The sequence below is a fragment of the Melospiza georgiana genome, chromosome 8 (assembly GCF_028018845.1).
Source record: "Melospiza georgiana isolate bMelGeo1 chromosome 8, bMelGeo1.pri, whole genome shotgun sequence".
NCBI lineage: Eukaryota > Metazoa > Chordata > Aves > Passeriformes > Passerellidae > Melospiza > Melospiza georgiana.
In genome coordinates, this window is record NC_080437.1 from 17,179,589 (window position 1) to 17,194,490 (window position 14,902).

The 14,902-nt window shown below is 41.5% G+C and overlaps 1 protein-coding gene across 1 annotated transcript in view; it reads right to left on the bottom strand.

The window, feature by feature from the left end:
- SEC24C (SEC24 homolog C, COPII coat complex component) overlaps nt 1-14,263 on the bottom strand; it is a 36,566-nt gene extending 22,303 nt beyond the window's left edge. The window contains exons 1-5 of the mRNA XM_058028955.1: nt 14,220-14,263; nt 6,566-6,768; nt 4,126-4,209; nt 1,649-1,790; nt 590-768 (exon numbers count right to left, since the gene is read on the bottom strand). Of these exons, the coding sequence (XP_057884938.1) occupies nt 590-768; nt 1,649-1,790; nt 4,126-4,209; nt 6,566-6,740 (580 nt within the window). The 5' untranslated portion in view covers nt 6,741-6,768; nt 14,220-14,263. The remainder of the gene's footprint in view (nt 1-589; nt 769-1,648; nt 1,791-4,125; nt 4,210-6,565; nt 6,769-14,219) is intronic.
- Between the last annotated feature and the right edge of the window lie 639 nt (nt 14,264-14,902).

Here is a 14,902-nt window from a genome sequence, read left to right on the forward strand (position 1 = left end):
GTCAAACCAATTTACACATAATAAAACCAAAACTCTAGTCATCAATTTAAAAAGTCTCCTAATCTACAGCAATGAGATTGTAGAACTAATACTATAGAAACAAAAAGTATCTAAATTCAGTTTCTACTGTTTAAGTGAGTGCCTTCTTGACTTCTAGCAGAGCCCTATACACAATAATTCAGAGTATTTTCAGCCCTTTGTGATTTGCATTTACAGGGCCCTTTTTCCCTTTTTTTTTTTGACTGGTCTGTCATACAACAGTGGCAAGACATGTAGACTTTCCAACAGGTGATTCAGGGGTAGACTCTTCAGTGTTTCATAAGATTCACCTAGTTGAGGACCAATGCTATTACTCTCCTTTGTTATCCAAGTCCAGCAGTGCCAGCACTGTTCCCTGCAATAGTCTCAGTCCTATTTTCCCCATTATGACCTTATTAGTTAAGAAAACTACTGCTTACTATGGCAGACATGAACACCCAGAGAATTCCCACAACCATATGGTAATGAATCACTGACAAGAAATATCTTTTATGAAATTACTAGCAAAAATGAAAATCAATAGCACACTTCAGTAGCCAGGAAACCTTACCATAGCCCAGTCCAGCTGGGGGAGGAGCAGAGGCTGCAGTAGAGCCAATTGTCATCCCTGCCATGTGATTCCTGAGCTGCTGCACGCTGCCTGGGGGGGGCCCATATTGCTGGAACGTGGATATCTGGCTGACAGGCGTGGGTGCTGAGCCTGGCAGAAACGGCTGAGAAGCAGGTGGCCTGAGAGGAAAGATGACAAACTGAGTGATTCCTCATTATAGAAGAAGTTACAATTCCCTGTGCCTTTTAAAATTGTTCTAGCACATAAACACTATCTGGGTCTCAGATATTTACATGAAACACTGTAGCTCAGTTTTGGAAAAAAATTACATATTCTGCCTGTATCTGAATCCCTTTCTCCTAACAAATAAACAAATAAATCTATTAGCTCTTAAAATACAAATTCTGGATTTTTATTAATTCCATTTCAGTTTACACAACAAATCAGAAACACTGCATAGAGTCTATAGGGTGAGCAACAGTAAGGCCTGCACAGCTATGTAAAAACGTTGTGCCACTCAAAACACTTGAACTCTCCAGGACTATTGCCACTTTCACCACAGAGATAATGGCAGATCTTTCTGGAAAAGATGTTGAAGAGCCTTAGATGACAGTAACTTAGGGATCCATTAGGGACAGAAGAGGGCTCAGAATCAATACTAAGAAATTATTCAGTAAAGACTGACACAAGCTCCAGAGATCATTTCACACTGCCGAGGAACAAATACTACAGTTGGGTGGATGCAACTGAATTGTTTTTAGGGGAAAACCAAAACCACAAAGAATGTCTTAGGAGGAGAAGAGGTTTTCATCATTGACATCTGCTCACATCCTTTCACAAGCTTTTCATCTCCAGATATACTCACTGTCAGATGAATACCCCTGTGGCAAAACATTGCTTCAAAACAGTAACAAGGAAAAAAGCCAGTGTCCTACAAAACTCCAAATTACTTAGTTTGATTTAGATCTAAAAAGTCTAGACCTAGCATGAGTATGCCAAGGTGGGATTTTGTTACAATTCACTTGGGATTTTGTTACAATTCACTCTTCTCATATGCACCTCTGCATTGGGGCTGCTGAGGCTGGAATTCCATTCTGCACATCTCCATGTTCAAACTGACTGTATGCCACGTGGCCAGAAGGATGAGATGCTCCAGAGGCTGGAGGAGGAGCTCCAGATGTTGGTGGGGCTCTTAATGAACCTACAAACATAAAGAAAAAATATTAAAATATCACAAATTATAGAAACAAGGGCTTGAACCAACTACCATGAAAAATTAAGTGCAGAATTGCTATAACAATAGTCCATGAGCAACAAATAATTTATGAACAAATATTTTTAGCCAGTGTCACTAGTTACCATCTCCACACAGATCAAGCAGAAAGTATGTGCTGTGGATGGTTTTCAAAAGACAACTTCATCTTTTATGAAGGAAAAAAAATATCTCATCGTAAGGTACTGAATCCTTTCCCCTCCAAGTCCAATTATTTTTATCTAAATCAAGAGTATTCAGTGAAATCTAATGTCCATTACAAGTCAGTTTTCTCTGCCTCAAAGGTAAGCAGGCTATGCAAGCAGATTCCATTTTCAAAATCTACAAGGCTTACTGCATTTATATATAGCATAATGGTGGCCACCACAGACCATTCTTTCCAGCCTCTCAAGCTTGGAGGCTGACACAAATACTTTCCCATCTTTCAGACTGAGCTGGTTCAGTCACAGCCCAAATATATTTGCCTCAGAAACCAGTCTTTCCACAGACCACAAAATGTTGGATACAATACCAGCAGACCAACTGCAGTTTTTACTTCCAAAAAAGAGCATATAAACCTCCCTTTTAATAAAGCTATATTAACAATGCTGGCAATTAGAATAATTAACCATGTCTGTTAACCACCAGGGAACCTATTTCACATATAGGGTATCATTAAGCACAGATGACAAAGTGCCCTGTGGGACCAGGCCCACACATACACATTCCTGTGTCACTCTGACAGTGACTGGCATGGCAAGTTTCAAAGGGATTCTGAAACCTTCTTGTGAGGAATCATTACAAAATAGGAAATAAGGGGAGCCATGTCTCAATTCTACAGTACCATATATACCCTAAAGCATGAGGTTTTAACTCATATATTCTATCTTATCTACTACATCCAATTCTTAGCAAACCTGGGAATGAAGGAGTTAACTAGACCTTGTATGAATAACTGATAATTTTTCTTGGGTTTCTTTATTTATTACTAAACATCCTGCTGTTCTTCATTTTGAGACAGGATTTAATTACTCCTAGAGACATTTATTATTTTTATATACTTTTATCTCATTAATCTCTTATTTTCTAAACTACTGTTACAGTACTTTCATCTCACAGCTCCTCTGGCTAAGCAGTTCCTGATCTCCAACTATTTGTATGTTATTTCTTTTGAATTTCTTTTGTGATACCTCTCATCTGTTTTCCAATGCATTCCTTTGATAGTACATGTGAACTGTTTGGTCTTCTTATCTTTTGTCTTTGAAGGCATATTTAATCCAATTTCTGGAGGGGCCCTACACACTTTTCTAATATACATTAAGTTAAATTCCCCCACCCTCAAATTTAACAGGCATACCATTTGACAAATATGTGCTACAGTAAAAGCTTTGTAAGTATTTTTATCTGGTTCTCATCATAAATATACTTTTATCACACCTACTACAGACTGCTCAAACAGTCACTGAAAAAGAAATCACCAGAATAGGTATAGGTATCTAGTGGTTTATTAGTCTAAGATTCATTATTCTTGACAAATCCTCAACATCTTTGTGATGTTCTTACTCATTACAGCAAAATGGGAAATGCCTGTGATTTTCCTCAAAGCCTGAGCCTATATGGTTGTCTTTTGACACCCTTCTAAACAAATCAACACCTCCAGAAATAGCTCTTCCAAAATACCACTAGTTTGATAAAAGGAGAAGTACAATATGGTCTCTTGCAGCATTTCTTACATTTTGATTGCTAGTTGCAAAAAGATATTTCCTTCTTCAAGTCACAGCTTTTGGAAAAATAATTATTCCTAACATATACCTTGGATTCCAAGTACAGCCAAGGAAGTTAAAGACTTGTTTTTTTCCCCTAAATGAGAACACAAGTTACACAAATCTCCTGGCAGTTTGCAGAGATTTTTCACTTCTTTGCAATGTCATCATTTCAAACCTCACCTTCCCTCTCAAGGGTGAGACTGAATTCTTTTAAACTAAGGATTGCACCTGACAAAACCTGAATGGGTCAATTCAGGTTTTAAAATCAGACTTCACAAAACATTAGTCACAAGTTTTATCTATGAATCTGCATGCATAAGGGATTTCTACTAGGGTTATTTCTTCATTCCTATTTATGCTTCTGGAATGCTGCCTACAAATAGATTGGGAAATGTCCCATCTACCTCTGCCTAAACAATCAGGTACCCAGCCTTTGAGATAAATACCCATATTAAATGGGAACTTGGCACAGAAAAAGCAACACAGACAAACACTCCCACAGAAAGGACACCATTTACCTATAAAATTAGGTGCAAGAGAAGTGTCAGAGTTGAGAGATACAGGAGAGCCCTTCGAAGGAAACCCCAAGGAAGGAAAGTAACCTGGAAAGACAGAATACACCAGTAAATGAAGTCTGAGAGAAAGCACTGAGAGTCAGCCTTTCCAATGCTAAGAACAGTCTGCAGTCCAGAAAATATCTCATACACAAAATTAATGTCATCTACCACCTTGTTCTTTAACCTATACTTCCTCTCTTCCACCATGCATAACATATTACAAATGCAGTCTTTACATATTACAAGTGTTAATATTTTCATAAAGCAAGCCTATATAAAACAATCTACAGCCTAATGATTACAGGTATTCAGATAATTGTGTTTGCACTTTCAACTGCATGACCTCATCTGAAGGAAGCCAATAGACTGACTAAAGGACTGGGGCAAAATTGTCCTGCTTCTTTCAATATTCTCATAGCAAGAAGCAGCTACTTTCAGCTAACATCACAGCACTCCACTTCTGGTCCTCAAAAAGACTATCATCACTGCCATAGCATTCCCATGATTCCACTCAGTTAGTCAGGGCTTGTCACATAAATCAGTAGCAAAACACTCCCCAACTAAGGATGGTACCAACTCCTAACATTTCTCCACTCAGTCCCCCAGGCAATTCTACTGTTATTTTAAAAATAAATCCCTAAGACAACTACTTTGAAATTATAGAATAACACTGGCAGTTTTCCCTTCACCCCTCAGTATTTCCTAAATGTTTGCCTCTGAAATTATAGATCTTGCCACAAAGACTTGCAGTAAACATAATGTGTTGGAGGTAGTGGTGGAAAGGATAACTGTCACTATTTTTACTGTAACCTGTCTGCTGTCTCTGATAATGACAGACATTCGTTTGACTCCTTCTTCCACATGCATTTCATACTCAGCAGCCACTGACAGGTCAACCTCTGGCTGTTGGGTAAGGCTCTGAATTTTACATTTCTTTCTTCTAAAGATAGGAATCCTAAACAGCAGGTCCAAAATGCACAGTCTGACAACTGAGATTTCCTTAATACAGCCTGCTAAGTCCAGGAATGATGGTCGCAGAAAAAAAGATGGAAAAAAATCCCCAGCTGGCTACAGCGAGCAGACAGAGCCCTCAGTGGCTGAGCCCTGCCTCTGCTCTCCCAGGAAGCAAAGTTTCCTTCCTCCACTCAGAAATGATTTTCACTACTTTCACAGGAATTCAAACCCCTTGTGAAATCAGTGCAAAACTCTTCGATTAAAAGTGCTGTTAGAAGAGATTTATTGAGAGCATGGGAAGAAGAGGATTAAGGAAAGAAAAGGAAGATGGAGCACCTGAATAACCTATTCTTTATCACACTTAACTCTTTTACTATGCTACTCTACTAACTCTAGACAAAAATCCAACAGTGCAATTATTCAGCACCCAAATTTCAGTGCCCCACTTCTGTTAGTTTCAAGACAACTAGAGGGACTTCAATTGTTCTATCCTTCTCACGGAGTCTGAGTCAAAATTTGAGAAGTTGCACAAGATTGAAGATGTACTTGCAGGGGGTAATAGAGACAATTAACATGACCAGCACAGTCCTAATCACCTTAGAAGATCCATCTGAAACCTAAACAAATATTTTAATGTTGTGCTTATTTTAGCAAAACTGAATTCATTCCTGTGATCTGAAAAGGCAGACACACTTGTATTCAAAGCAATAGTATTTTCTCCTCTACATTTCAAATGTTAAAGTCACTACTGATCTCCCAAAGCAATCAACATAATTGAAAACCAAGACTCACAAAGTTCTTTATTACAGTCAGACTTTCTTTTGAAAAAAGGAAAAAAAAAAGTTGAATTACTTTTTTTTTTAACAAAAATAACAAGGAGAATCAGTGCAGAATCAGTGAAATTCTAGAATACATTAGCTTACCCCATGCCCACAAACTTTATATTGAATTTAAAGGCATTAGAGAAAATAGCTTGAAATACTCTTTTTACGTAGAGTTGTATGTCAATCTTTCAGGATAGAGTGCAGATATTTCTATATAATAATGTAAGGCAGCCTCAATTATAAATCTGTTACAGTCTCTGACTGCTGCCTCCCAACATAAGGAAGACTCCTTTAGTCAGGTGTTTCAATAACATAGGGACATGGACATAAAGAAAAAAAGCAGGCTGTTTCTCAACATATTAATTTTATGACCTACCAAAAGAGTAAACCCCACTAAACTGGACAAGAAACAGCACAATAACCTCAGAATATGGGATGATGTGATTTTTAGCATCATGCAAATTACATAGAGAAAAAAAGATAATCACTACCACAAAAAAACCCCGAAGACTTACAACAGGATATTGTATACAGCAACAGGACATCGTGTAAGCACACAGCAACACCTGCAAGCACGCCATAACTGACAGGTTAGCAGTGAGCAAGCGTTGCCCGAGCAGTACCTTGTGGAGGGACTGGCTGCTGGTATCCTGGCACCGGCCCATTATAGGCTCCGTACTGCGACTGAGGAGCCCCTGGCAGTGACTGTCCTCCGTAGGCAGGCTGCTGGAATCCCTGATAGCCAGGCTGAGGTTGCCCGTAAGGAGGCCCCGTGTGAGCTTGCTGGTTTACACTCATTGTATTCACATCCCCAACCTAACCTCACCTGCAAAAAGGGGGGGAAAAACGACTTTAAGCAGATATAAAACCAAACTGGTCAGCTTCCCTACTGTTTTCAAATAAGTGAGAGATCTTAAGATAGTATCTTAAGGGAAGCTAAAACATTAATGAAAACTTACTCTTGCACAGCAAGTCAATAAATGCTTTACAAGAGCTATTTAAAACAGTACTTTCAGACACTATGTTTTTTAGTCAGCATTTCATACTAGTTAGACCTGTGATCATCACCTTAGATAGAAATACCATCATTTGCCATTCCATAGCAGATTATTATCAAGCTTCTGAGAAACCTTTCAAACTACTTCCACCTCACAGAGTCAGACCAACAGAAAACACATTTCATTATATAGATGATCCCTTAACATAACACTTCAATAACACTGAACAAGTTCAGCTGTCACCTCTGTGTTAGTTTCCTCGATCATGTTTCCTCATTGCAAGCAGCAAGCTTCACCATCCACAAAGGCAGCTGCCTGAAGTGTTTGTTGGACTCTAGAACAGGACCAGCAACATAGGGGGCTATGGCCTTTTTTTAGCAATAGATGATTTAAAGTCCTTGCTATATACATATGTTTCAGAAAACAAAGATATTCCAAAAGCAAAATTTTCACCGAGGAAAGGTGTTAAAAATGGAAAATAATTACAGGCAAAGATGGCACTAAAGGAGTTTTACCAAAGTGTAACACCTGAAACAGTGTCAGAGACAGGAGAGACATTTCTTAGCAAACTTTTGCAAGAAATCTTACTTAACAGATTTCCAACTCCCCTAACTGTATAAAGAGACTGACTAGCTTTATAACAAGAAAAGCAAAACTGTTATTTTTAAGACCCCAAACCAAAGAGGCAATTTTTACAACAGGAAGCAGGCAGATGACCCACAGCGCCTTTCACTTGTGGAGAATCAAGAAGATTACTTCAGGGGCAGGAGATTCCCTCATGGTGTGTTTCTCATAAGAATATTTTGCATCACCTGTACTTCTTTGGATACTGCATGCCACTGTTAGCCTCTTCAGCTGAGACTATCACACTAACATAAAGAAACATGTTTAGGGCAATTAAATTCTTCACTAAAAACCATCAGTTTATATAAAAATGCAAAGCAAAAGTAACATAACTAATGTTGCCTTTACATTTTTCTCCAAAATCTACGCTGAACTTGTGCATTAAAGATACAAAGTAAATCTTAACACAGAGGAGACAGAGGTGCAACAGCCACCAGAAGCAAAGCCTGACCAGGAATCTGAAGCTTAACTCAATCAGGTGTAAAAGCCCCAAGCTGGTTTGCCTACACTCTGATTAGCACATGCCAAACAATGCTAAGATTACTTCTTCCCATTACCAAAAATATGATGCTAAAGAATTATTTCAGCAACTGACACCACCGTTGTACAGCAAAGCTACTGAAAGAACTACAGCTCTGTAAGAATCATCCACATGAAGAAATTCTTTCATACATACCATAAAGGGAAAATACATATATCATAATAGAGAAATTTAATTACTTACAAAAGAAAGCTAGCACAGAACATAAAAACTACATTTAACCTCCTACAGCTAGTAAACATGACAAATGTCAATGCTAAGATTACTAACACTTACTCTGAAATTATATTTTAAACTTTTATGAAAGGAAATAAATGAAGTTTGACATTGTTATTCTCCAAACTGTATAAAGGCAAAGATAGGGCTTTTGTTTAGAAAAAGATCTCCTCCTAAATATTTACAGGTAATTTGCTCTTGACAGTTAACATGCAATTTGCAACAGCTTACAAGAGCATGACAATTTTTCATCAGCCTGCAGTGGTTTAAAACATGATTACTCTCTTACTGTCACGTTTATAACGTGTAATCTCTAAAAACTCAGCTTCCCACACTACCTTTGACTTAGTTCTGCAGAACAGTCTAACCTGAGCAGCCATGTGGGCAGGAAGTCTGGACTTTGGGACCTGCTCCCTTCCCAAGCTCCCTGAAAGGTTAACTCTTACTGCCCAGGCAGGCATCGGTGTGACCACACTGCAATGACAGACCTGCTCTCAGCCACCTCCTGTTCCGTACAAACAGTGCAGCAAGAGAGTCCCTCCTGCAAAGGGGGCAGTACCGGCAAGGAAGAACACAAGGAGAGGACTCCTCTACCTGCACATCTTGGAACACCTGGGCAGGGCTTCCTGACAAGGAAGGAGGGCTGTGATCTCTTCCTGTCCCTGCTTATTGGATTGGATGAGAAACCTGGCTTCCAGTCACTGCTCCTGCAAACAGGTCTCTCCTCCAGAAGAGCTGCTGAGTAGCAGTATTCCACAGGATAGCTCCTGAGCTATAACCACTAAGACACTTTTCACAAGTAAGACCTACAGAAATCCCTGAACAGATGCAATGTTTGAACTAGGAATTAGTACAGAGCAGAAGATGAATCTTTCATGCTTTTTCTCCTGATTTTCTAAAGCACAACAGGATAAGAACTCAAGCTTGTCCCTTGTAAACCACTTGTGACTTACTGCTGTGAGTGCATACTCAGCAATCTCACCTGATGATCTTCTACTATTTCCTTTTCAGCCTTCCCTCCCTCATGCGAATATCAGTACCTCCTGCCTGAGCAGGTGATATCTGTAGCTTGTTGCTCTCTCCTCAATACCAAATCTGAGAGGTAAGCTGATTTAATGCACATCTTAGAGAAAAAAAAGAGAGTTTTGAGATAATCTCCTACACTTGTGTTGCTACACAAACAAGATGGTTCTAATTCAGTGTCCCTACTGAAAGACAGATACACCTCAGACCTTTAGCTAGCCCATGTGCCAGCCAGCACAGGCTCACCTCCACCACAGCACAAGCTATTGCTCTCTCTACACTGGCACAGGGTCAAGGAGGGAGACTTAGGAACGAGTCCCGTGCTGAAGCTGTGGACAAGGCTGCTTCACTGTTTTGGTGCCCAACTTGCTCTGAACATAAGGTTTGTGGCACACTTGCTCATCACTGATGTGAAATACCATAAGGCAGGAGCAAGAGTATTTGCCTCTAAGAAGGTGGAAGACAGTTGTCACTCAGTGAGTCTGTTTTCCCTCTTCCCCAGTACAAGTTATTTGTACCAAACATTCGTTTTGTTTCCACTCAAAAAACATCTCTGTGTAAATTAGAACCTGGTCACTCGAAGAGATATGGAGAAAGGGATAATTTTATGCTCTGTTTTATGACATGAAGGGTGGCTGGGGTAGGGAGAATGACAGAAATAATACATACACCAGACAGAGAGAAATGGAGATAACAGGCCATTTTACTGGATAAGAATGCTGAGGATATTCCTTTGCACGTAGCAACACATTACCAAAACTAAGCCAAACATAACACTGACACATGGTGTTGGACACCATATTACTACTCAGCAGTTACAATACAAAGCTCAAATAAGCAGGACTGATGCTAGTGAAAAAAAACCTATGACAAGTGGTCATTACCATAAACAACAATTTTCCTGCAAAGCAGGAAGCAGTCACTCTATACCATTTTCTATTCCTCTGTAAAAAGGCAGCTGAGCACGACGTTTTGGTCAACACAGTTGCAAAGCTACAATTACATGAGAAGGCTGCTGTACAAGACAGACAAGCAGTGAGGATCAGTAATGAACTGATGGGAGGAAATACGCAGGAATAATGTAGGAGGTGCTGAATATCTAAATTTTTACAATAGCTTCAAGATTACTTAGTATCCAAACAAATCAGACCACAGTGACTTTTTATAACATGCTTTAAAAAAAACTAGTGATTCATATGAACTTGTTTCAATGAGCAAATCTCCCAAATCACTGAAAACTTCATATTCATCATTTTTATAGTCTGCATTCATTGTTAACTCCCTTTTGAAAGTGAAAAGCTTGATCTCATCAGTTCTTGTTCACTTTCTAAAGGAAAGGCATACAGCAAAATTACTTTCTTTCAGAAAGAAATTTTTTTACTGGTCCCAGAGAAAGAAAAAGCCTGTTTGTTTCAACTTCTGAGGAGACTGATACCTTAAAAAAAAAAACAAACACCCAAACCTACAACAACAACAACAAAAAAATACATAACCCAAGTGAACCACATGGCCATGAAGGAAATATTTAATTTAACACAAAAATCAAAGCTATTTCCAAAAGATGGGATAGGAGAGCACCAGTAATCAGAGGACTGCCTACACTACTTTTAATGTTTCTACTCTGCAACTTTCTGGCAGCAGCAAGGTTTTGCTATTCTTACAAAGACCCAGACTCTGGAGCTAACAGCACTCTTCAGAACGGGAAATGTCCTTGTTTTTGTTTCATTGACAGCTTGACTACATCTTCTACAAGCACTCATGGAACACTTGGTTCTTTTCATATATAAAAAATTACTGGGTGGGGGTTTTTTTTCTGTAGAAAATCTTGGAAAAGAAACTCGTGTCCTAGAAGTCAGAAACTGCCAACTAATCTGTAAGCTGGCAGGCCATTGTAACAAATGCCTCCCACACATTTGTCCAAGTCAACCCAAAAGGCAATACTGGAATCCACTCCAATCTGGCTGTACTGTGTGGCAATCTCTCTTCCTTCTTTTGCAGATTCTCAACTTGTTACACCACAGGTAACATCTTCTTCATCTATGCATTTTGAGTTACTGCCAGAAACATTTGTTTTAACAGTTCACAAAAAGTATAAGACACAGTTTTCAAAGTGAATCTAAGGTATGATCACTTCCATATTACTCTAAAGAAGGCCACATTAAACCCAGTTTTGTAAGGCTGATTCATCATCCTGGGCAAGATACAATACAGCACACAAGTTACAAGAGTGAAAGTGATTAAAAACTGAATACAAAAAACCCAGCTTAGTCTTGACCTAACCTTAAAACTACCAGGACTTCCAACCCCTGCCATCACCACTGGATTTCTACCTCAAGAACGCTTTATACTTCGTTGACTCAAGTCTCCTGGTGGGACTGATTCACATCTCTATCACTGTAATAAAGCCCTAGGAAAAGATTTGAAAAACGCTCTGCTATGAGCATGGCTTCTGAAGAGCAACCCCAGGGAGGCAAAAGTCACTGACAATACAGCATCAACAAAACCACAGCAAAGGATCTCTCTGCTTCCTAGCTACCCTCACATACACGTGTACAGATGTTACAATGAGTGAAGTAATCTGAATAATTTCTGTGAATCTTGCACAAGCATAATGGATCAGAAAAAGCTACATGAGCAGTTTCAAATTTAGGGAAGAGGCCTGAAGGAAGAAAGGGAATACACAGAACAGGACTAAAAAACAAGTTTTCTTCACATACACTGGCCATCTCTGTGCTTTGACTTGCTCTACACAAATACACATTACACAATTTCCATCACTTGTAATAAACAAAAAAGGTGACAATTAGCTTTTCCTAATACCTACTTCCAGTTTATACTGTCTTTCAGTGCTTTCTATGTTAACAATGAATCCTGCTAGACATATAAAACAAGCTCTATCTTCACAATTTACCCCTAGCACACCTTTTCAAACCTAAAGAATAAGAAACATCCACCTCTCTTCTGCAGAGACCTTGCTGTTGATTACTGTTGGTGACTCTGTACCTTGCCCTTCTTTAGCCAACCATCAATTCTTCCTTTGGTTTTTGACCTCCTTCTGATAATAGGTGTTACAGGAAGATAACATAGTCCTACCACAGCAGGAAAAAACATCCAAAGAACTACAAGCACCAAACCACCAATCAAAAAAATAATCTTTTAAATAGCTGTTCACTGCTATAAGTCAGCTTTCAGCCATGAAATTAAAACCTGGAGTGAACGTCACAGCATATTAAGAAGCAATTATATATTCTTTATATTGATGTCCTCTTCATACTCTGTCTACAACAGTAAAAGAATCCTGAATTGCACAGCTTCAAGCCAAAAAGGGTAGGTCCATTAGCAAGAACCTGCTCCACATGAAAATGGATAGAAATATTTATGTTTTCACAGACTGTAAATATGTGATTGAAAGTAAGTCTCCTTTAAAGAGGAAAGCCTGGAAGTTTTTGGCTACATATATTTCTATCTGTCCCTTAACTGGAACACCTACTCTAGGAGAACATTGTGGGAAAGAGAAAAACAATGTTAAAGCCAGAGTTCCCTAAATTTACTCATGAAAACTTCACATTAATAAAAAACAAAGACTTTAATACAAAATCAATAGTCATCTCCCATTTTTACACTGTTTGTAAAAAACAACAAAAAAGAATTTGCATGTTATGCCTCAGATAGTGATTTCTGTCCAACATTCCTCACAACATTTGGTAAAGTCGACTACATAATAATCCTGTAACAGAAATGGATCCAGAAATATTTTTAAGGAATTATCACATTAATAGCTAACAATCAACTGAGTACCAAACTGGAAAAAAAAATCTGTATTTTCAATGACAGTATAAATATTACTTCCTGTGGATAACTTCTGACATAGGTGTAAGCAATTCTTTTACATCCCAACAACTACTTTCTACTAGCCAGTAAGTTTAAAAAGAACTTCAACTACAGCCGAGTTTGGATGGTTTTGCAGCCCCTCTCAGAGATCACTACATTCCAAAAAAACCCCACCAAACAAAGTAAAGGAAACTAAGCTTCACCATACTCCATCAAAAGCATTTCTCAGAAAGACTGAAAGCAAATTCCAACAACAGAAAACACATTTAAAGCCCCATCTACATGGAAAGCAAGAGTCCCATCTTGCATAACCACCTTTTCAAGACTACACTTGTATTTCGATCATGCCATCTCCTTTACTTTCCTTCTTCCTTTTCTCACAACCACACGACCACTAAGTTTTACTACCAAATCCACCCAATCTCAGTCGCCAGATCTGCGCCAGGAATGACCATCCTTTGCAAAACTCGAATGAATGAAAGCTTGAACAGCCCAGCACAAACGCCAGGGGAAGGATCCGCGGATTACAGGAGATTAGAGAGGTTGCAGAGGGGGGTATCTGACTCGCGGCGCACCCCGACCAAAAAGCAGCACTCGGTTCTCCGTGCCGGACCGACGGCCCGACTCGCAGCCGCGGGGTGTCGCCGCACCGCACCGGGACACCGACGGGTCTCCCGGGCAGCTCAGGCACTGGAAGTGCAGGCCCCGCCGGCAGCCGGCCCGGCTCCGCAGGCCGCCCGCACCGGCCGGGCCGCGGGCGATGCGGACACTCCCGGCCGGGCGCATTCCGGGGAGCCCGGGGCTCTGCAGAGCCTCCCGTGGCGCGCAGCACGGCGGGCCCGACGCGTCACCCGACCGGGAGCCACCGGGCCTCGGCTCCGGAGAAAGCGGCAGCGGCGGCAGCGCCTCGGCTCCGGGCCGCGGCCGGGCCGCCGGGCGCGGTGCCGGGCTCAATGCCGCCCACCCGCTCGCTCGCCCGCAGCGGGCACCGCACGGCCCCGCCGGTGGGCCCGGCCACCCGGAGCCCCCTCGGGCCTCACTCACCACCGCTGCCGCCACTGCCGGGCCCACTTCCGGCTCCCGCCCCGCCGCTCCCCGCCTGCCGCTCCCCGCCTGCCGCTGCCACGTCCGCGCTCCGCCCGCCGGGGCCCGGATGCGGCGCAGGCGCTGGGAGGCCCCGGCCCCTGACGTCCTGGCTGGGCGGGCGGTGACTGCAGCTGCGGGGAGGGCCGCGGGGCCGCTTCTCGCGCGGCCCGAAGCAGCGCTGCCCGCACGGGCACCGAGGCGTGAGCGGGGCTCGGCCGAACGCTGCTGAGCCGCGGGCACCACTGACCACGGTGCCCTTGGCCGCCTGTCCCGCCAGCGGCCTGTGAAAGACCGCGACAGGGGAGCAGCCAGGGCCAGTTCGGCACCAAGGTGCAGAGAGTTGTTCGCTTCCTGCCAACAGCAGCAGTGATCGTCCCTCCGTACTCGGCACTGCTGAAGCCACACCTCAAGTACTGCCTTCAGCAGGCCCTACTGGCCCCCTCACTTCAGAAGGGGCACTGAGATGCTGGAACGTGTCCAGAGCAGGGTAACAAGGCTCGTGAAAGGTCTAGAAAACTTGTCTTACAGGAATGGGTGAGGGACCTGGGATTGTTTATTCTCCAGAAGAGGATGCTAGTAGGGGATCTAATCGCCCTCTACAACTGCCTGAAAGAGATTGCTGTGAAGTGGGGACTGGTCTC